The 23,678-nt window shown below is 27.1% G+C and overlaps 2 protein-coding genes across 4 annotated transcripts in view; both read left to right on the top strand.

The window, feature by feature from the left end:
• Positions 1–23,678, top strand: part of LOC109601592 (uncharacterized) — a 114,837-nt gene that overhangs the window by 15,358 nt on the left and 75,801 nt on the right. The gene's annotated exons all lie outside the window — the stretch shown is intronic.
• On the top strand, positions 15,502–16,251 carry LOC109601589 (uncharacterized). The gene has a single exon (XM_020017838.2). It carries the CDS (start codon positions 15,502–15,504, stop codon positions 16,249–16,251), a length of 750 nt encoding a protein of 249 aa, XP_019873397.2.

The raw sequence follows: 23,678 nt of genomic DNA on the forward strand, positions 1-23,678 counted from the left end.
ACTGGCTAATATGAGATGACGAGACACAGAGAGGGTAAATATTCCAGGTTAATATTTACAGACCAGAAAATGCTTTTACTATTTCATTTTTGAAATGGTATTAGTAATTATCATGAAGGAAAGCGGGTGTTTAATAATCCTTATCCTGATAACCCCATATGTAGTGTATTAAGGCCTTGCTTCACCTTATTTGAAATTTTAATGTTAATCTTTTTAGGATTTGCATTCATTATTTCTTGAACGATAGAAATTTGCAAATATATTGAGACATAGAACTTTTACAAAGACATATGTAGGTGGTTTCCCACTATATATGCATTAATTAATTTTTTTGAGGAATTTGAATGTGACATTGTCGAGATATATTATATTCTGCCTCACTAGATATCATTTTCCTGCCCACCATTTTTCTATTCCGTTAGTTAATGCAAACTTTTCAGTTTAGCATGGATGAAATTTAAGCTTCTTCAGATCTTTATTATACCTGCTAACACTTCATAATTCAAGGTTCGAGGTAGGTTATTCTGAACTGTTTAATTACTTTAAATGCTTTTTACATATAGGGTTACCAGAGTAACGTTATAATGGCGATTCTATGGATCCTACGCCTTCAATATTAAACCAGTGAAATAGCATTGGACAGAGAATATAAACTTTTTCATATTAATTGTTCTCATATGGTACTGGGAAATTTCAATACTTAACAATTTAAACAACAAATTACTCTGGGTCTACTCCTGCGATATTAACCTGTTAAATTAGGTATTATAAAATTATCACCCTTAGGAAAAAAAATTGTTGATTGTGCCCATATGGTACTGAAAAATTTCAATAATAAAAAATGTAAATAATATTACTTTGGATCTACTTATCCAAAATTAGGTAGTGAAATAATGTAATAAAATGAAAATAGAATAAAAAACCTTTCAGATTAAGTATTTTAAGATTATCTCTTTCAGTAAAATAAAATTGTTAACTGTGCCCATAATACACATTACTCTGGATCTGCTCCTCCGATATTAGCCAGTGAAATAACGTTGAAGGGATAATAAAATAGTTATTTCAAGATAATATTTTACATTAAAAAAATTGTGGATATATAATAAACACTCAATAGTTTTTTTAAGTTTATCTAAGACACTGAATTTCCTCATTTGAAATTGGAGAGAGAATGGGAATAGATAGAGAATAAATTTCGTTCCAAATTAGATTTTACAAGATGATCGTTTCGTACTAATTAATTTGACACAAGACCACTAAATATCGGATTTTTAATAATAAATGATGAATAATTTAATAGTTTTGCTGGAAATTTATCTAACACATTATTCTCTATCTGTGTTATACAGAGAATAAAAATACTTTTAAAAGAGTTATTACAAGATCACTCTTCATTAAAAAAATAGTTCTCATATGGTACTAGGGAATTTGGCATATGTCTATTTTATGAGAAAAAATTGTTTTATTCTCAATATTTTTATTTTTACATCTTTAACGTACAAGATTTAAACAAAAACATTGAAAAATATAGTGATTTAGAGAAGATATACCATAATTGCATACGTCACCATAACATAGAAAATAAATAATTTTACTTAATTTTGCAATCATTGTTTGTTGCACAAATTAAAAATATTAATTAATTATTTTCTTTTTTACTAATCATTCCAGTTATTCTAGTCTCTCTGGATATCATAAACCATCAGTATATTCTACTCCTAGTTGTGACATTAAACTCTTCTTCCTCAGTAGTTCAGTCATTTTTGGAGTTCAGTGTAATATATTAAGTTTATTTAATATATAACTGAGAGGTAGCAAAAATTCAACAAAATGTTGTCAAGATAATCAAAAATCTTAAAAGCATCTATAATTAGTAAATTAGAAAGTAAAATTGATATTTCTAGTGTTAGAGGTTTCTTAACACCACTTAAGAATATATTCTTAAATATTATTTTCAGAGTTACCTTACGTTAATATTTGTTCCTATTCCCTTTTGGTTATTACTTCGTGAGATATGAGGATACCTCCACTCTTTGGCTATCTACATATTCGAGTACAAGACCTGAAAATCAGAAATGTGTCGCCATGGCTACGTCCAAATTAATCTTCTTTCACGTCTATCTTTTTTAATACAATTATGCTGATACAAACTTGTACTAATTAACCTTCCTTGAGCTCGCTAACATTTTATGAGCCTACGAAATTGACCTAAATAGCGTTTTTAATATTCGCCCGCGTTCATATTCAATGTCAATTAATAAACTACCCAATTGCGCACACTAATTACGTCCATCGGATAACCGAAATAATTGATGGACGGCTAAACGATCAAATTAGCAAATTAACAAATGTTTCGGTGGTCAGTTCATCGATTTCTGGCCCGTTCATTAAGAAAATCATTTGTATCAAGCCTCGCAGCAACGGTCGCTGTGAAATTAATTCGGGATCCGGGGTTAAATAAAACGGTGTCGGCTCTAACGGAAACGCTCAACAATCAACATCAAACGTAGCAAGTTTTCGAATTGTTGCTGCCCATCGGCCCCTTTGTTGTGTGTGTCTGTATGCGCACAACAACTAGGAAATGGTGCCTGGAACTTTACCGTAGTGGATCTTCTGTTAATTACCATCTTATTCGTTGAAACTGGTGCAATCCGTGAGTATCGGTTTTGCACCGATTACGACGCAGTGACGGGATTGGATTTAAATTTGCGACCCCGATAAAATTTATCATTGTCCGAAAGGCGGAAATGGAACCGCAATAAAAACAACGTGTTCGTTGCTTCGCACCGAAGCAAACATAAATTGTGCATTAGCAGTTGATCAGAGCGACCGGATCGGTGTCCGGAATTTTGATTTATTAATCGGTAAGAAGTCGCTCGTCGCCTTTAATTGACCCACCCCGAAATCCGTGACAATAGCATCCGTCATCCGCGTGTCGCCGTCCCGGGATGAAAAGAACTCATTAAAACGATCGGGTTCAAGGTCGGCGAAAGCCATCCCTCGTTTCACAGATAATTGATTTATGCCTCGTGCACTTTATTAACCTGCACGCCGGATCCGGACGCTTTCCGGGGGCGCATAAATTTCGATTGGGAATTGGCAAAAAGACGGCCATTTATTCAGTTAGACACGTTTCCCGGATCGCGAAACGGACGTTTTGATTGATTCGAGCTTTGAGGGATTCTCACCCTTAATTGCCAGTTTATGTTGCTGTTTTCGTTTTAGGAGCGTTGCTTCGTATGTGTTTATTTATGTAATTTATTTTTATTGCTATATTTTTCAGTTTTTGCTTAATTTAACAGTAACATAAAATTATAATAAATTTTAATACATTTTCAATTTATAAAAAAATTGATTTAATTTATTACATTTATATAATATATTTTAATTTATTCAATCTTCTCTGAATTTTTTAAATACTTTTAAGACAATCTTCTATTTCTCTTCTTATCTTGAGAAGTATTTTCAGTATATAGATTCTTATTTATGGTATATATATATATATATATATATATATATATATATATATATATATATATATATATATGTATTTAAAATTATTTTTTAATAAATTATGTTTTTATTTTATTTTAAATTTAATTTATTAATTAAATATATATATATATATATATATATATATATATTTAAAATTATTTTTTAATAAATTATGTTAATATATGATATATTTTAATTTCAATATTCACATTCATGATTTCAATGATTTCAATTAATTCAATTATTTTTTTAACCTCAAATTTTTAATACATATATTTTACACAACAATTTTATTTATTTTATAAAATTGTTATGTTAAAAAAAAATAAATATATGTTCTGAATCCTTTAAAAAAGTAAAGAACTTAGATTTGAGTTTTTATATATTTTTAAATATTTTTTAAGTATATTTTATTGATTTTTTCAATAAGTCATAATTGTTTAATTTTGGTTTTTCTATAACAAATAATCATATTAAAAAAATAAAATATTCAATATTTTCATTTTACATTTTTTATATTTAATACTAATAATTTATGAATTTTTATGCATTTGTTTCTACTTGACTTTACTTTTTTAAAAATAATTTTACCGTAATCTTTTTTTATTTACTTTCATTATATTAAGTCATTTCAATTAGTTCAGTTATTTATTATCTTCAGAATTTTTCATAGTAGATTAATTATGATTAAACTTTATTTATAATGAAATGTTAATTAAAAAAGAATTAAAAATATTAAAAAACTAAAGTATATATGATTCTACATTCCTAGTATTTTTTAATAAATTATACGTTTTTATTTTATTTTATCCTTAATTAATATTTTATATATGATATATTTTAATTTATTCAATATTTTTCTTCTTATCTTCAGAAATATTTTTAGTATACAGATTTTGGTTCCTCAGTTTTTATTTTATTTTTAATAATTTTAACTGATGAAGAATAAATTTAATTTTATCTTTTTTTTATATTATTTATTTTTAATTTTAATCTTTAACATTCATGATATCAATGATTTCAATTAATTCAATTATTTTTTAACCCCAAATTTTTTAATACATATATTTTTAACAACAATTTTATTTATTTTATAAAATTGTTATGTTTAAAAAAATAAATAAAAATATGTTTTGAATCCCTTAAAAAAGTAAAGAGAGATTTGAATTTTTTATATATTTTTAAATATTTTTTAAGTATATTTTCTTGATTTTTTCAATAAGTTATAATTTTTTAATTTTGATTTTTCTATAACAAATAATCAAAAAAAAAAAAATAAAATATTCAGTATTTTCATATTACACTTTTTATATTTAATACTAATAATTTATGAATTAATTTTTATGTATTTGTTTCTACTTGACTTTAATTTAATTTTGCCATAATCTTTTTTTTTAATTTACTTTCATTATAATAAGACATTTCAATTAGTTCGCTTATTTTTTATTGTCAGAAATAGAATTGTTAAAATTAAAAAAGACTTAAAAATATGTTTTCAATATTAAAAACCTGAAGTATATATAATTCTACATTCCTAGTTGCCAAATATGTTCAAAAAACTTGTATAGTTGATTCATAAGTTTGTATATTTGTTATAATCTTATTTTACCTTACTTACTTTTCCAGAAAATTAGACTGTACACACATTTTTTATTTAATTTTAAAATTGAATAAAAATGTAAATGATTTTTAAATAATTTTGCCATAAACATTTTTTATACTTAGTTTTATTATTATTTCTATTATTAAATCTGTAATTTTATATTTACACAATTAGCAATTTTTAGTAATTGTTAATTATAATAAATAAATTTTAGTTATTTTATATTATATTTTTTTTAAATTTTTTGTGTACCTTCTTAATTAAATATAATATTAATTAATATATATATATATAATTCTTAAATAAAATGTAGTTTAAATGTCTCAAAAAAAAAAATATCAATTACGGTTTGTAATATTGAAAATATTAAAAGTTTTAAAAATTGAATATATTAAAAGTAAATAAATAAAATTGGGAATAAATAAAATTAGTAAAAATATATATCTTTCTGCAAAAATGGGAATGTATAAATGTGCAATATAGAATGTACAATTTGAAAAATGACAAAAATTGTAAAAAAATTTAACATTAATATATTTTTAACATTAACATTTTAATAAAAATTAATAATAATAATAATAATAATCTAAATAGTTCAAAAATGTAAATAAAATAAAAAAAAACTAAAAACATATGTTAAATAGACATCCTAGTACTTTAAATAAATTAATTTTTATGTATTTTTAAAAAACAAATAATAGTCAAAATGTATATAATCATAAATATATTAAAAAAATCATGAAAATATATACTTATATATACAAATAAAATTCAAAAAAAAAAATATCAAAAATATTAATAAAATGGAAAAATATATTGAAATTATGCAACAGTGAGTACGTGGTTAAAATTTGTCGGATAGAAGGTTGAAAAGAACGGTGTGCTAAAATTGGATTCGGCGGCCCAAACCTTGTATTCAAATAAATTTCGATCAGCTTTTATAGATGGATTCAATTATTTTTTAACTCGTTTCCTACATTTTTTTTTAAATTTTTTGGATAAGTTGTGAAACTTATTCAAGCTTAACAGTGGAAAAAATGATAAAAAATAATTATTCAAATTTTATAAGTTTATAATTATAATTCGAAAATCATAAAAATTCTAAAAATAAAATTTAACTTCAAAAATATAACATAAATAAAATGAAGAAATGAAGGACAAAAATTAAATATTCATTTATTATTTTATTTTTTATTCTTTATATTTGAATATATAATCATTCAATATTAAAATTAAATTGCAGCATTTACTATATTATATTTCATTTCATTTTATTTATATTTTTAATCTATTTGACTGAATAAAATAATGCAGTATAAATATTCAATTTCCTGGGAAAATATGAATTCAATGTTAAAAGTTACGAAAACTGATAATTCTACATGAACTAAAGTAAAAAACGAAATATAAAAATTAAAAAATAAATGATAATATTAATACTAATAATATATAAAAATAAAATAATATTCATAATTTGTAAATTTGTCTGAATAATGTGAATAAGAAAAAATATCTAATTTGCTGAAAAAATATGATTGAAAAATAAAATTATGAAAATAGCTAATATAAATAAATTACTGTAAAAACAAATACTTAAAAATTAAGAAATGTCTAATGAAAATACTTCAAATAAAATTTAAAAAAAATGGAATAGGAATAGGAATGCATAAATAAGCATGAATATAGTATGAAAAATCATAAAAATTGATAGTTAAATGTAAATAAAAGTTTAAAATAATGGGCATATTTTGATAAAAATATAGTAAACAATGGCAAAAACTTTGAAAAAATATTAAATATGTTACTTCCTTTAAATGTATTTAATTTAATGGTTGTACAAATAAAATAAATAGAAATATTCAATTTCCAGGAAAAAGTATGTAAATTATGTTTCACAGACTATAATTTGAAAAATCTTATATGAAATGAAAAAATATAATAAATGATGGCATTAAAAATATCCTAGGTTTTTTAACTGTCTCAAAAAGATAATATAAATTACAATTTATTTTAAATTAATTAAAAAGTAAGTACTAAAGACTTTAAATTTTGTGACAAAGAAATTGCAACACCAATTCTATCGATAACTTTTCCTAGATGTATATTGAAGAAAAGTTTTATCAATCGTAAGGTCACTAGATGGCTATTTCTTATTAGTATCAGGTCTCATTATACGTTGCAACCATTGGCCAACCCTTTTTACTAGGTGATCCAAAAAAGCTATTTGGTTCCTCTTCTCCAATTCCATTGTGAATTTGACATTGTTATACTGAGAGTATAGCTGTTTTAGAAACTGATCCAGTTTTTCTTGTATCATTCATGTAACGAATCCAAACGGAAGGTTTGTGTTTATAAGTCACAATCGCTTTTTGTTCAAACTTTTCCGTAAAGAAATTGGCGATTATTGGACTAATCCATTCTAATCCTTCAGTCTGATCGTACAATTTGTTGTTCCAAATGAAATAGCTTTCAGTAAGGCACATACGGAAAAGATCCACTATATCTGGAGGGAATATTTCAGATATGGTGCTTAAGGAATCATTAACAGAAACTTGTGAAAAGTGGCACTACGTCGAAACTGAACAGTCTATGATCTACATCAAAATGTAATACTTTCAATATCTCATCAAAATGGGTGGAATCTTGAATAAAGGTTGGGGTGTTTCTAACATGAGGTTGCAGCAATATAGTAAGATACTTAGCTAAGTTATATGTTGGTGACCCAGGAGTACTAACGATGGGTCGATGTGGTACATTATCCTTATATATTTTGGGCAAACCATATAAGTGAGATGGAAGCGCTTCTGATTTGACTATTTGTTTTTGGGTATCCGTTGGTATGGATGATTTCTTAATAACGAGGATCTTTAGTCAGTTGCCGATAGCTTGTCGGGTCCAGGAGTTCTTCAATATTGTTTTTGTAATCCTCGGAATTTTATCAAAACTGTTAATAAAAAAGTTTGCATAAGAAAACCTACACGAAACATTACTAAATTTTAATCGATTACCTTGATCCTTGATATAACATCTATGTTTTACCAAAAGAATATTAAATTTGAACACTATCTTCTGGATGATATTATTATATCTTTGTTGTTTAGTACATTTATGACGATAAAATAATTTTAATAATTAAAAATTTTATAATATATATATACAATATGTTACATTTTGCTAAATAACCATTCCATTCTAAGATTAAAATTTTGTATTTCGAATGTTTCAATTTATCCATTGTCCCAGTTCTCTTTCATAGTTTGTTTGGTTTATCCTTTGTCCTAGTTCCTTTTTTATTTGCTTTGTTCCGTTTCGGGCTATTGTCCAATAAATTCAGTTAAAATCTCCAAAATTACCGAAACAGTATAAATTCCCCCGAATGTGAAAGATTTAGATGCACCGATCAATTCGGTTGTGTTGTTCGCGATGCTCGACTCCCGAGTCTCTCATACAATATGGAGTGGGTATCATTTATTTCACACCAACAGTTGTTCTTTTCGCGGTTGTATTTCTTTTCTAAAATACGACAACGATAAATCTCGTTGTTAGCGGCGCACAAAACCGCTTTTGCTATACGCGGCGGCATTTAAATTATTAAAACAAACGCGATTTATTTGGCCCACGGCTTTAAAATTGCATAACGCCGTGCCAAGATACGCGCAACGAAGCGAAATTTTGTTTTCGTTCTGTTTTTTTCTGTACACGTTCACTTTTTGATGATAATTTAATTAAGTAAATATTTTAAATTTTTAGTTTTATCTCGTAGTTGCACAGACGCACGGTAAACACGTGAAATGGTGACACCATTTAATGGTGTTTAGTCCATTAAAGTCTTTGTCGTTTTACGGTATTATTTCATCGAACCGGTAAATAGTCTAAGAGAGCTGCACTTTATCATCCCACTTTAAACAACGTTTCGATCGACGGAGCACAATGGGAGGATTCAATCAAGATGCACGTCAACTGTAATTTCTCAGACTTCAAATCGTCCGAGATTTACGATGTTTACTTTTATCAATACGGCGAGATAGAATAGATGGAGAAGAGGTAATTTGTGATGAAAACCATACGACAATAAACCATCAAGATTGTTTTATTTTCCGATCTCAGATTTCTGTACGTCTGTTCCTAACAAGATATTGAAATATGTTTAGTATTATTTTCTATTTGGAAATGTATTTATTGTACTTAATTAGATATTTTTTCTTATTCACATTATTCAGACAAATTTACAAATTCTGAATATTATTTTATTTTTATATATTATTAGTATTAATATTATCATTTATTTTTTAATTTTTATATTTATTTTTTTAATTAAGTTCATGTATAATTATCAGTTTTCGTAATTTTTAACATTGAATTCATATTATCCCAGGAAATTGAATATTTATACTGCATTATTTGATTCAGTCAAATAGATTAAAAATATAAATAAAATGAAATGAAATATAATATAGTAAATGCTGCAATTTAATTTTAATATTGAATGATTATATATTCAAATATAAAGAATAAAAAATAAAATAATAAATGAATATTTTATTTTTGAAGTTAAATTTTATTTTTAGAATTTTTATGATTTTCGAATTATAATTATAAACTTATAAAATTTGAATAATTATAGATAGAATTGGTGTTGCAATTTCTTTGTCACAAAATTTGAAGTCTTTAGTACTTACTTTTTAATTAATTTAAAATAAATTGTAATTTATATTATCTTTTTGAGACAGTTATAAAACCTAGGATATTTTTAATGCCATCATTTACTATATTTTTTCATTTCATATAAGATTTTTCAAATTATAGTCTGTGAAACATAATTTACATACTTTTTCCTGGAAATTGAATATTTCTATTTATTTTATTTATACAACCATTAAATTAAATACATTTAAAGGAAGTAACATATTTAATATTTTTTCAAAGTTTTTGACATTGTTTACAATATTTTTATCAAAATATGCCCATTTTTTTTAAATTTTTATTTACCTTTAACTATCAATTTTTATGATTTTTCATACTATATTCATGCTTATTTATGCATTCCTATTCCTATTCCACTTTTTTTTTAAATTTTATTTGAAGTATTTTCATTAGACATTTCTTAATTTTTAAGTATTTGTTTTTACAGTAATTTATTTATATTAGCTATTTTCATAATTTTATTTTTCAATCATATTTTTTCAGCAAATTAGATATTTTTTCTTATTCACATTATTCAGACAAATTTACAAATTAGAATATTATTTTATTTTTATATATTATTAGTATTAATATTATCATTTATTTTTTAATTTTTATATTTATTTTTTTACTTTAGTTCATGTAGAATTATCAGTTTTCGTAATTTTTAACATTGAATTCATATTTTCCCAGGAAATTGAATATTTATACTGCATTATTTGATTCAGTCAAATAGATTAAAAATATAAATAAAATGAAATGAAATATAATATAGTAAATGCTGCAATTTAATTTTAATATTGAATGATTATATATTCAAATATAAAGAATAAAAAATAAAATAATAAATGAATATTTTATTTTTGAAGTTAAATTTTATTTTTAGAATTTTTATGAATTTCGAATTATAATTATAAACTTATAAAATTTGAATAATTATTTTTTATCATTTTTTCCACTGTTAAGCTTGAATAATTTAATTTTAAATTTTTAATCACTCAGTACTCATAAATTGTGAGATTTAAAGTGACATCAATGGTATTTAATGTCGGCAAATATATTTTTTATTTCAAATCGGACTATACAAGTTGTTTCACAACTTATCCAAAAAATTTAAAAAAAAAATGTAGGAAACGAGTTAAAAAATAATTCAATCCATCTATAAAAGCTGATCGAAATTTATTTGAATACAAGGTTTGGGCCGCCGAATCCAATTTTAGCACACCGTTCTTTTCAACCTTCTATCCGACAAATTTTAACCACGTACTCACTGTTGCATAATTTCAATATATTTTTCCATTTTATTAATATTTTTGATTTTTTTTTTTTTGAATTTTATTTGAAGTATATATTTTCATGATTTTTTTAATATATTTATGATTATATACATTTTGACTATTATTTGTTTTTTAAAAATACATAAAAATGAATTTATTTAAAGTACTAGGATGTCTATTTAACATATGTTTTTAGTTTTTTTTATTTTATTTACATTTTTAAACTATTTAGATTATTATTATTATTATTATTAATTTTTATTAAAATGTTAATGTTAAAAATATATTAATGTTAAATTTTTTTACAATTTTTGTCATTTTTCAAATTGTACATTCTATATTGTACATTTATACATTCCCATTTTTGCAGAAAGATATATATTTTTACTAATTTTATTTATTCCCAATTTTATTTATTTACTTTTAATATATTCAATTTTTAAAACTATTAATATTTTCAATATTACAAACTGTAATTGATATTTTCTTTTTGAAACATTTATATATATATATATATATATATATATATATATATATATATATATATATATATATATATATATATTATTTTAGTCTTACATTTTGTTCATATAAATAAACCAACTGTTTGTAGTCTATTAATAAATATTTTTTTAACTACTATTAATGTAACGAAATCTTATTATAATTCTACTTGGAACTAATAAATTCTTGCTTTTCCTTTCTCATAAATTCCAATTTTTTAGGAAGTTGGATATTTTCATAATCTTTCAATAGAGGATAAAAATTTAAATAGAATTAGAAAAGAAAATGAGTATAATTGGGGCACCGGAGCTAAATAAATCTTTGGCATTTATAGTAATTTTAATCCTGAGCCGAAGCATCCTTTAATTAGATTTAATTGATACCACTGCATCTTTTTATGGGATTACCCAAAGATAAAAACGTGTAATTCGAAGAAATATTTTCTTTGGCACGGTTTTAGTTGGCATGGGAATTAAGTACATAAATCCTCAGACTTCCTCTTCTCCACGTTTGTGAATAGATATTTTTCATGTCGAATTTTATCATCTAATTACATCCAGACTTAACACTTTTGCAGTTTTAACAATAAGATGTTCCAAAAAAGAAAAAATATATATTATGCCGTTATTTTTAACCCCGTACACGAAGGAAGGAGAACATTATGAAATATCTGACAAAGGAAACAAGGAATCCGTGACAGGCGCATGATAAAATACACTCATTTCATTATATATCTCAGTTATAACTTCACCTGCTCGAGAGAAAATCCTTCTTTATGCTAAGACCAACAAGAATCCTCGCAGGATTCGAGAGAGAAATTAATTCACTCGGAGCGGACGAGTTTAAATTAAAATTGCACCCATCGCTCCACTATCAAAATTTTTCTTTTGTACACCGAACTGTAATCGTTTTATAATTGTTGTTCCTGAATAATTCAAAAGTGAATATCCTTAGATAACACTAATTAATATTTTAATGGGTTAAATAAAGGGATCGTTGAGCGTGCGTCTCTTTGTGTCGCAGTCATGCAGACATTCGTTATTGGAAGTTGGTAACACAGTTAAACCAAAGCGTGTTGCACCTAACCGTGGAATGGCAGGAAACTTTGAAGGCACACAAATACTCATAGATAAGTGTAATCTGTTTGTCATATAGCTTTCTCGAAGTTGTGTGGGGCTTGTTGGCAATTTAACAAACAACTAAGGCAATATTCATTTATCTGCCGAGCAATTTCCGAGATAACAGTTCCCCGGGCAAAAGGGTTCCGGGTCTACCAACTTGCTATATTGAAATCGTTTTTGTTTTCGGACTGATTTTCTATTACCGACCATTTTTTTATTATTATTTTACTGCATATTAAATGATTACGTGTTACGAAACCCAATTCTCATACACGTATTGAGGCTGTTGAAGCAAAAAGTTTCTTAATAATAAATAATAAGGATGAGTGATGGTCTATTCAAATATAAATAGGCTAAAAGCCGAATCAAGAACTTTGTTAATAAGATGAAAATTGATTAGAGAAGCTGTATTCACATAGAAATGTGCTGAAGACCTTTGAAGTAAGACTCTTTCTACTAAAGATTGTATTAGAAGTTGTAAAATGAATAGCGAAGCTCAATTGACACACCAATATGTTGGAGACTATTGATTCAAGAAACTTCTTAATAAGAAGATATTATTGCAAGTTGTAAACTGATTAGATATGCTCAATTCACGTAAAAACATGCTGAACTTAGAAATTATTTATTAAAAATCGTATTAAAAGTTGTAAAACGATTAGTATAGATCAATTTACATACCCATATGTGAGTAGGTTATTGAGTTAAGAAGCTTGTTAATAAGAAAATCATATTGCAAGTTGTAAGTTCATTGGTGAAGCTTAATTCATATACAGGCATACTTTTGAAGTAAGAAGTTTTTTACTAACAAAATGGTATTAGAAGTTGTAAAAAGATTAGTGAAACTCATTTCACATACCAACATGTTGAAAGGTATTGAATTAAGGAGTATTGATTAGCAAAGCTCAATTCATATACCAACATGTTGAAGGGTATTCCATCAACAAGTTTGTTAATAAGAAAATCATATTATAAGTAGTAATCTTATTGGCGAAGCTTAGTTCATATACAAACATGCTGAAGACATTTGAAGTAAAATAAATAATACTAAAAATGTATTAAAAGTTGTAAGAAGATTAATATACCTCAACTCACATACCCATATATAGAGGGATATTAAAATAAGAAGTTTGCTAATAAGGAAATCATATTACAAGTTTATTGGTGAAGTACAATTCACATATAAAACATACAGGAGACCTTTGAAGTAAGAAGAATTTTACTAAAAAAATAGTATTAATGATCGTAAAAAAATTAGCGAAACTCATTTGACATACCAACATGTTAAAAGGTATTGAATTAACGTGTATTGATTAGAGAAGCTCAATGCATATACTAATTTGTTGAAGGATATTCAATGAAAAAACTTATTAATAAGACATTTATAAGTAGTAAATTTATTGGCGAAGCTCAGATCATATACAAACATGCTGAAGACATTTGAAGTAAAAAGGTTATTACTAAAAATGTTAAAAATTGTAAAAAGATTAGTATAGCTCAAGTCACATACCCATATGTTGAGGGCTATTGAGTTAAGAAGTTTGTTAATAAGAAAACATATTGCAAGTTGTAAGTTCATTGGTGAAGCTCAATTCATATACAGGCATACTGGAATCTTTTGAAATAAGAAGTTTTCTACTAACAAAATGGTATTAGAAGTTGTAAAAAGATTAGCGAATATCATTTCACATACCAACATGTTGAAGAGTATTGAATTAACGGGTATTGATTGATGAAGCTCAATTCATATACCAACATGTTGGGTATTCAATCAACAAGTTGGCGAAGCTCAGTTCATATACAAACATGCTGAAGACCTTTGAAATAAAATGTTTATTACTAAAAAATGTATTAAAAGTTATAAAAAGATTAGTATACCTCAACTCACATATGCATATATAGAGGGCTATTGAATTAAGAAGCTTGTTAATAAGGAAATCATATTGCAAGTTTTAAGATCATACTGGAAACTTTTGAAGTAAAAAGTTTTTTCTAACAAAATGGTATTAAAAGTTGTAAAAAGATTACCAAATCTCATTTCACATACCAACATATTGAAGGGTATTTAGTCAAAGAATTTGTTAATAAGAAATTCATATTATAAGTAGTAAACTTATTGACCTTTGAAGTAAAAAGTTTATTACTAAAAAAAGTATTAAATAGATTAGTATAGCTCAAATCACATACCCATACGGAGAACAATAACTAAATTATTGAATTAAGAAGCTTGTTAATAAGAAAATAATATTACAAATTTATTTGTGAAGCATATACAAACATACTGGTGACTTTTGAAGTAAGAAGGTTTTTACTAGAAATATGTTATTAAAAGTTGTAAAAATATTAGGGGAGCACATTTCACATACCAACATGTTGATTATAAGTTGTAAAGTGATTACGAAGCTCAATTCATATACAAAATTGTTGAAAACTTTTGAATCAAGAAGTAAGAAGCTTGATATTTGTTTTGAAAGTTGTCTAATAATTAGTAAAGATCAATTTACTTACAAATATACAAGTTAAATGGATCATTTGTAATTGAAATTAATATTTTATTAATACTAGGTTATCAAGATAAACTAATTTAATGTTTATCGTATAGATGAAAAAGAAATAAAAAAAAAACTAAATAAATTTATTTATCTAATCTAGTTTATAAATTCTTAGAAACATTTCTACAATAGTTTAGAAGTTTTTAAGGTATCAAGATCACTGAGTTACTTACAGATCTAATCAATTTATCGGCTTAAAACGTATATAATAAATCAATTCGACAAACATAAGTATTTTCTAATAGTTTCACTAATTAAATTTCCTAATGGATTCAAAAACCGAGAACCTGCTCAAAAAGCTGGAGTGCAAAGAATGTGGCAACTATATGTGTCCGCCGATCAGGATGTGCATAAACCGTCACAGTTACTGCGACCTGTGCTTCAAAAAAGTGACCAGGTGTCCAGAATGTCGTGGCCAGAAATCGACGCTCCGAAATCACACGTTCGAAAACATCGTCCATCAGATGCTGTTCCCGTGCAAGTACGTGGACAAGGGCTGCGGATTTCTCGGCAACTGGAACGAAATTGCGTCGCACAAAGACTGCGATTACGGCGCGAAGCCGTGTCCGTTCGCCATCGTGTCGGCCATGCCTTGCAATTGGAAGGGTAACAGGCTGGAGTTGAAGGGTCACATGGAGGTTTGCCAGTTTTCTCGGTATTGCAGCGATGCAGTTCCCTATAGGAGTTTGACGAGGAACTCGCGACAGTGCTACGGTCGTAGGTTGATTATGGTGTACGATCAGTTCTTCGTGGTGTGTTGGTGTAAAACTGGAGACTTTCTGAAGTTTTTCGTCTACACCATGTTCGGCAATGTGTGTGCGCCGTACAGATTCGACATCGCTTTCCACAACAACGACAAAGTACTTTTCAGTTTTTCCAGTGTATGCAAGAAATTTGACAATTACCATAAGAAATCTGTTGACGACAAGCACTGCATTTTGATGCCTGCTAATATGATGGATATGCGGTCGGCGAGCAAAATTGTTGAAGTCAGTGTTGACATCACCAAACTGTGAAATCTGATTAATGTCCGAATTATTGAATAAAATTAATTTATTTGTGCTTGTCATTTTGATTGGAAATTTTTGCCCCAAGTTAAACGTCCCCAAAACCAGTGGAGCCTCCTCCTTTGAAACTTGTCAAATACACCACCATCCTTGTCGTTGCCGAAAGGAAGCGCCAGACACGGTTATTTACTTCAGCCCCAACTCTCTCAGTCGGTTCATCATGCGGCAGAATCATTTTAGGTAGAGAGTCGGAGGTAAATGTTATTCGGTAATGGAAAGTAATAATTTTGTTTAAAATCCGTGGAATAACTCATGGGCCATAAATTATCAGTTAAGCTCGTTCAATTTTGCAGGTCAGTGTACACATTAACCGGTAATGGAGTCGGGAACTGGAAGTCAGGTTTTAAAATGAACGGCCCTGATTCCGTAAAGGAATTCGTGAAAGGGACATTGCGTAAATCAAGATTATGAATGAGCTGCACGTTCCATTTGCTTTTTAAAAATTACGCGCTCATAAACCGGCGTAACTTTTCAATTACCGGGGGGGCCCCACTCCTATCGATTCATCCGACGAACGAGGGGGAGGACGCAGTCGAAAACCGGGCACCCGGATGACATAAACGTTTATAGACCGTGCGTTATAAAATCCTACAAATCCAGAGTCGATAACAACTACACGTGAACCGACCGGCATGAAAAAGTGATCCCGGGAAAAACCGCACACGGGAAACGGATAGGGCGCGACGATAAAAAAAAAACTAATTTTAAAAATACGCGACTGCTCTCTGTCGTGCTTTTTCACAAGGATATCGCACACGGCGTGTATATTAAATTGGCGTCGGGTTCTATGAAGCGGACGTGGAAAATGCGCCTTTTTTGATTTGCCGGTATTGCCTTTTAAATTGCACCGGAGCAGGATCAACAGCAAGTCCTCCCCTTAATGAAATCCAAACGTGTGCCGTAGAATAAGTTAAATCCGAATATGAGTGTAATACGGATCTCGGGATTAAGTTTTTTTTACGTAATTAAAACAGTGCCAGATGTTATTGCCGGTCCGCAACTGAATCGATGTTGCGGAAGTTTCCGTTTCGACTCCGGAAATCCGGAATGTACAATAAATATTTCACAGTTGATATTAAAAATGTGAATTAAATTTCGAGTTGAGATATAGAGAAAATTGTACTTTCTAAAGGAGAGTTGGGAATAATAAGTGTATAAAAGTCAATTTTATAAGTAATATTTCCTTGAAAATACAAAATTTATTTTAACTAATAATAGAAGAAAAATAATTGAACGCTATTTCTTTAGTTTATTGATACAGTGTTATTTACACGAATTTTAAATTAGTTTTAAAAGTAATATCTTCCTACCTTTTTATTTTATTGTTCTATGTCAATTGAATTTCATGCATACTAATACGCATAAATATATTTTATTTATGTATATTTTTATTATTATTCAAAAAATAACAAATTTTCATTGTCTAATCAAACTTTATTTTAAATGAGTAATTTTTCTAAATCTAATTTTATTTACCCTTTAACTGTATTTTTATTATCCAGGTTAAAAATAATAATAATACTAATATTTATACAAAATTAGTGGAGTGATTTCTGGTTACTGCTACATTATTGTCTATCCAATTTAAGATCCATTTTAAAAGTTACATTTTTATAAATCCATTTTTATTTACGTTTCCTTTGTATATTTTTATTATCCATAATTTGAATTGAATTATTTGTGATTACCAGTTTATTTTTTACTGTCTAACCAATTTTAAATCCATTTTAAAAGTTATATTTTTCTAAATCCAATTTAATTCATGTGTCTAACATGTTGTATATTCACTACAAAGAAATCAAAGAAAGAAATACTTGAATATATTTTAAACAAAAATTAATTAAATAATTTCTAGATACTTCTACATTATTATTTAATCTTTAAATTAATTATAAAAGAAATATTTCTATGTCCATTTTTACTTACTAGTATATTTTTTACTGCTACATTATTATTTAACGAACTTTACATCTTTTTTATTATTATCTAAACAAATTTAAATCCATTTTAAAAGAATTATTATTCTAAATATAGTTTTATTTACCTTTCAGTTTTATATATTCACTGGTTACCAGTTTGTTTTTTACTCTTATACTGTATATTTCATTAGAAAGAATTTATAAAATAAAAAATATACATAAATATATTTTGTACATTAAATTGATTTTTGATTAACAGTTTATTGTTTACTGATAAATTATTATCTCACTAACTTATCTTTTTTCTTCATTTTTCTTTTCTCTCCTTTATATTATTCTTAACCCTTCTTTTTTTTAAAGGTACTTACTTTGAAAGATTAATTTTGTTGTAAAGTCATCCTTCCCAGTCCTTTTTTACCCTCGTTTTTCTCTTTTCCTCTGTTATACACTTCTTATCTGTTTCTTTTTTCTCATTTTGTAGTCCTGCATTATAATCTTCACAACAGTTTAATTCAATTTCGATAAATTTTTCGAAATATTGAATATTTACTACATACGTGAATTTCCCTAATTTCTTCATGTTTCAGTTTTATTTATATTTTTATTACATATTTTAACCACCTGAGTAACTTTCTAGGTTATTCTATTTTGAATAATTTTTATTGCAGAAATCAGATTATTATTTGAAGTCGTTATGTTGGAGGATTGTCTCTTAATTTATCTTTCTTTAGTTCTTTTTCTAATTCTTCTTTCTTCACTCCTTTTTTCACGTTTCTTCTTTTTAATTAATTCTTACTTTTCTACTGCTACATTATTATTATTCATTCTTCCTTCAACATTTCTTTTTTACATCTTTAAAATCCATTTTAAATATAGCTTTTTCTAAATCTGGTTTCAGTTGTGTTTTACTTGCATATTATTACTAGTTGAATGAATTTCCAATAATGCCCTTTTTTGACAACTTTTCACCTAAAAAATAGGACACAGATTACACAAATAATCATTAATTTGGGAGATTAATTTAATTGCAGGATAGTCTTTCAACTTTTCTTTCAATACCCTTTTTATTCATTTATCTTTCGTCTCCCTTCCCTTTTAAGCTCCCCCACTAAGATATTACCCGGTAATAATTGCTGTGTGGTTGCATATCCTGATAAATTCCGGTTGTTACGGATGATTTGTTTACACAACGGACGGTTACCGTGTAATTTTAGTAAATTTCAAAGTAAACACTGACCCCAGCCAATCGTCCATTAGGATAGAATTTGTAAAGTAAACCGTAATTATTGCTCGACCCTGACAATGTTGAAACAAGTTTATTAAAGCGGAATTCCTAGTGATAGTTAGATAGCGAGTTATCTATTGCACTGATTAAATTATTTGCAAAAACAAGATAATATTTTAGTACATTATCTATAGCAACTACCGGCAACAAAACATACACTTCTGGAGAAAAGTTTGGAAACCCTAAAATGGAATTGTTTATTATTCGAATAATTAATAAACAATGAATGATTCAAATAAGATTATTGTTTGATATCCTGTATAAGGAATTAATAAAAATGCTTCTAAGAATTTTTTTGACCTTTATCAAGATTTTATAAAGTAAAATAGAATTTTATACAATACTTTCTTATTTTTTATTGTGTGCTGTCGTATATTCCTTCCTAAATTAGTTTAGAGCCAGTGATTGTGAAGGTCACAGCAAAACTTGTACTTTTTCTTGTTCGAACCAGTTTTTTATGTACTTGGAAGCAACCATCTTAGAGTCATATTATCCTTCACGAAAGATAGTATATATTTCCAAAACAAATTTTTTCGTTAATATGGACCAATGGACCAAAGCCATATTGATTGAAACAGCCCTATATCATGACATTGCGCCTTCCGTGTTTAACTGTCGGTAATTGGTATTTCTTATGGAACCGTTTGACTACTGATCGACTTACAAACCCCTTATCATAATGTCAAATTTATGACAATTTTGGATATTTACCTTTTATTGATGTGTAGAATATCAAAAATTTGATTCTACGACATTCCCCCATTCCTAAAGCCCACAATTTGTTTCCTTAAGACCATTAGGATTTGCTTTCTCTTTGTCATAATTAAAACTAATATTTTTAATTCGCACAGTACAGTGAGAAGCTAAACAATACTGGCAGATGCTCAAAATAAATTATATTTAAGGGGTTTAAAAACTTAGTCTTGATAAAAAGTTTCTTTGTTACTGTCTCATTATTATTTAAACAAACTGGATACCAGTTTGTTTTTTACTGTTTCATTATTACATACTCAACTTAAAATACATTTAAAAAGTTATACATTTCTAAAATCAGTATATTGTATATTTCACTAGAAATAATTTAAAAAATAAAAATATACTTAAATATATTTTGTACAAATATTAATTAAATTGATTTTTGATTAACAGTTTATTGTTTACAGTACAGTGAGAAGCTAAACAACACTTAAAATGCATTTAAAAAGTTATATATTTTTAAAATCAGTATATTGTATATTTCACTAGAAATAATTTAAAAAATAAAAAATATACTTAAATATATTTTGTACAAATATTAATTAAATTGATTTTTGATTAACAGTTTATTGTTTACAATACAATGAGAATCGAAACAATATTGGTAGATGGTCAAAATAAATTAAATTTAAGGGCTTTCCAGACTTAGTCTTGGTATAAAATTTCTTTGTTACTGTCTCATTATTATTTAAAGAAACTGGTTACCAGTTTGTTTTTTACTATTACATTATTGTCTACTCAACTTAAAATCCATTTAAAAAGTTATATATTTCTAAAATCAATATATTGTATATTTCACTAGAAAGAAATTAAAAAATAAAAATATACTAAAATATGTTTTGTACAAATATCAATTAAATTGATTTTAGATTAACAGTTTATTGCTTACTGTACAGTGAGAAGCTAAACAATACTGGTAAATGGTCAAAATAAATTAAATTTAAGGGGTTTCCAAAATTAGTCTTGGCAAAAAGTTTCTTTGTTACTGTCTCTTTATTATTTAAACAAACTGGTTACCAGTTTGTTTTTTATTGGTACATTATTGTCTACTCAATTTAAAATCCATTTAAAAAGTTATATATTTTTAAAATCAATATATTGTATATTTCACTAGAAATAATTTAAAAAATAAAAAATATACTTAAATATATTTTGTACAAATATTAATTAAATTGATTTTTGATTAACAGTTTATTGTTTACAATACAGTGAGAAGCAAAACAATAATGGTAGATGGTCAAAACAAATTAAATTTGACGGGTTTCCAAACTTAGTCTTGATAAAAATCTGGATATTTATCTACTTACTTCATCTATTTTTTATAATATCAAAATAAACTGCAACATACACTATATATAATTATTATTATTTTGTATTTTAATATACAGTGCGTTATTTTTTATAGTTATTGTTTATTTAGTTTTTATTTGTGCGTATCACAAACAAACACGATGAAACTATTGAACGAATAATAACAACAGAGTGAACCTGATGCAGTTTGCTTGCACCACAGAATCAAACATGAACTAATTGCAATTTGTAGTGCCTTTCATCGCCACTTCAACGTCAATCAAAATCGCGGATTATTCCCCGTCTCTTGGCAAGCTCGCGGCGTTAACGACACCCAAGTTACCGGACACAGGAACGTCAGCCGACCTAAAATTTCCGTTTTGTGTGTTTTCGGAAAATGCATCGATTACACCCACCGCTTGTTTACGGAATTATTGCCGCGTTTATGTGCGGTTCGTGTTCAACGTGTGTTAACACTATGCAGTTTCCGCTGTGCAATTCGCGGTTAATGTTTCATACTTTATTAGGCAAACATCGCGGAACAATGACGTCCTGTTTGTGCAGTTCATTTCTTTTTTTGTTATTTTTCGTGCGCTTTTATGGTGTTTTTCGAAATTCAGTGCGACGCCGTTTCGATTCGACAAAGCGGGAATGGCGTCTTTAATGCGGTTATTAAAATATAACAACACGATAAATATTAATGCACCCTTAAAGCGGCTTCTTAATGTCGGATTTTAATATTACAAAATATTATAATGTAGTTTGCCAGTTTATTTTTACTGCCACATTATTGTCTGCATAAACTTTATTCCGTATTAAAAGTAATATTTCAGTAAATCCCATTTTGTTTAGGTGTCAGTTGCATTTTTACTACCTAACTGAATTTAAATAGAACAAAGTAAATTTTCCCTATCACTTCTTTTACACTTTTTTCTTCTCTATTTTTACTATTTACTTTTCTAAAAATTCATTTTAAAAGGATTGGTTTTCATTAACCCTCACCTAAACAATTTCTATGCTTTTTTTCTCATAAATTGATCCACTGTATACAGCGTCATTTCCATTTTCGAAATTTACTTCGAATGTTTAACTTGCATGTGATGAATATTTGAATATTGTTTGAGAATTGATTTTAGTTTTAAAAATTGCACATGTGAAAACAACGTTATGAATTAAACAATAGCTATGTGTGTACAAATGTACATTTGTTGAATCTGATAGGTGGCTAAATACATTTTAATACAATTCAGTAACTGTTTTATCCAGAATTACAAAATTATTACTTTTGCAAAATGTGTTTATGTTTTAAATTTCTTTGTTTAAATATTTAATTCGGTTCGCAATGATTTTTACTACCAATTTATTTTTATTCCTACCTTATTATTTATACACTTCACTTCAAGTCCAATTTAAAAGTAATATTTTCCTTAGTCCAATTTTATTTTGGTTTCGGTTGTCTATTTTTCCATTCTAAATGGAGTTGAAAAATAAAATGTTTTTCCGTTATCGCTTTATTTTTAAGTGCCACCGGAATTCCGTAGTCAGTAATTTAGACGTATGGAATAATATCCATTTTAAACAGAAATTAGAGCGAAAAGTCGGCGTGCTAGTCGATTTTTCGACGATCTCCCAATAAAGCGTGGAAAGTCGAATAAATCGGGAGCGAGTAGTTAAATCCGATTATTGCCTCCATCCGCGATACTTTAATATGGAATCCCATTACCGTAAATAACGTGATCTAATTTCGTTTACATTTTTACGTTATCACGCAATTTATAACCGAACAACGTCGAGTAAATACGTATTAGGACGTGTTTAATCTCGTTTATTTGTTTATTTATTTTTGAGTGTGACGTATCGGGGAAAATTTACGCGGAACGGCTTCGCTGTTTCCCGTGCGATTTGAGACGAGGCGAACGCGATGGTTTAAAGAGAAAATATTTAGGTTTCATCAGCCCTAACGAAACATTAGCAATTCCGACTGCGTAGTGGAGATTTATCATTTAAGTCGAGATAAAATTGTAAAACTTTACACATTTTAGACTGTTCTGGCACTGAATGCAAATACAAATCGTCTGCTTTGGGTAAATACTAGAAACAAATGCAAATCCCTCCCTGCGCCTCGA

This window comes from Aethina tumida, chromosome 5, assembly GCF_024364675.1.
Source record: "Aethina tumida isolate Nest 87 chromosome 5, icAetTumi1.1, whole genome shotgun sequence".
Lineage (NCBI taxonomy): Eukaryota > Metazoa > Arthropoda > Insecta > Coleoptera > Nitidulidae > Aethina > Aethina tumida.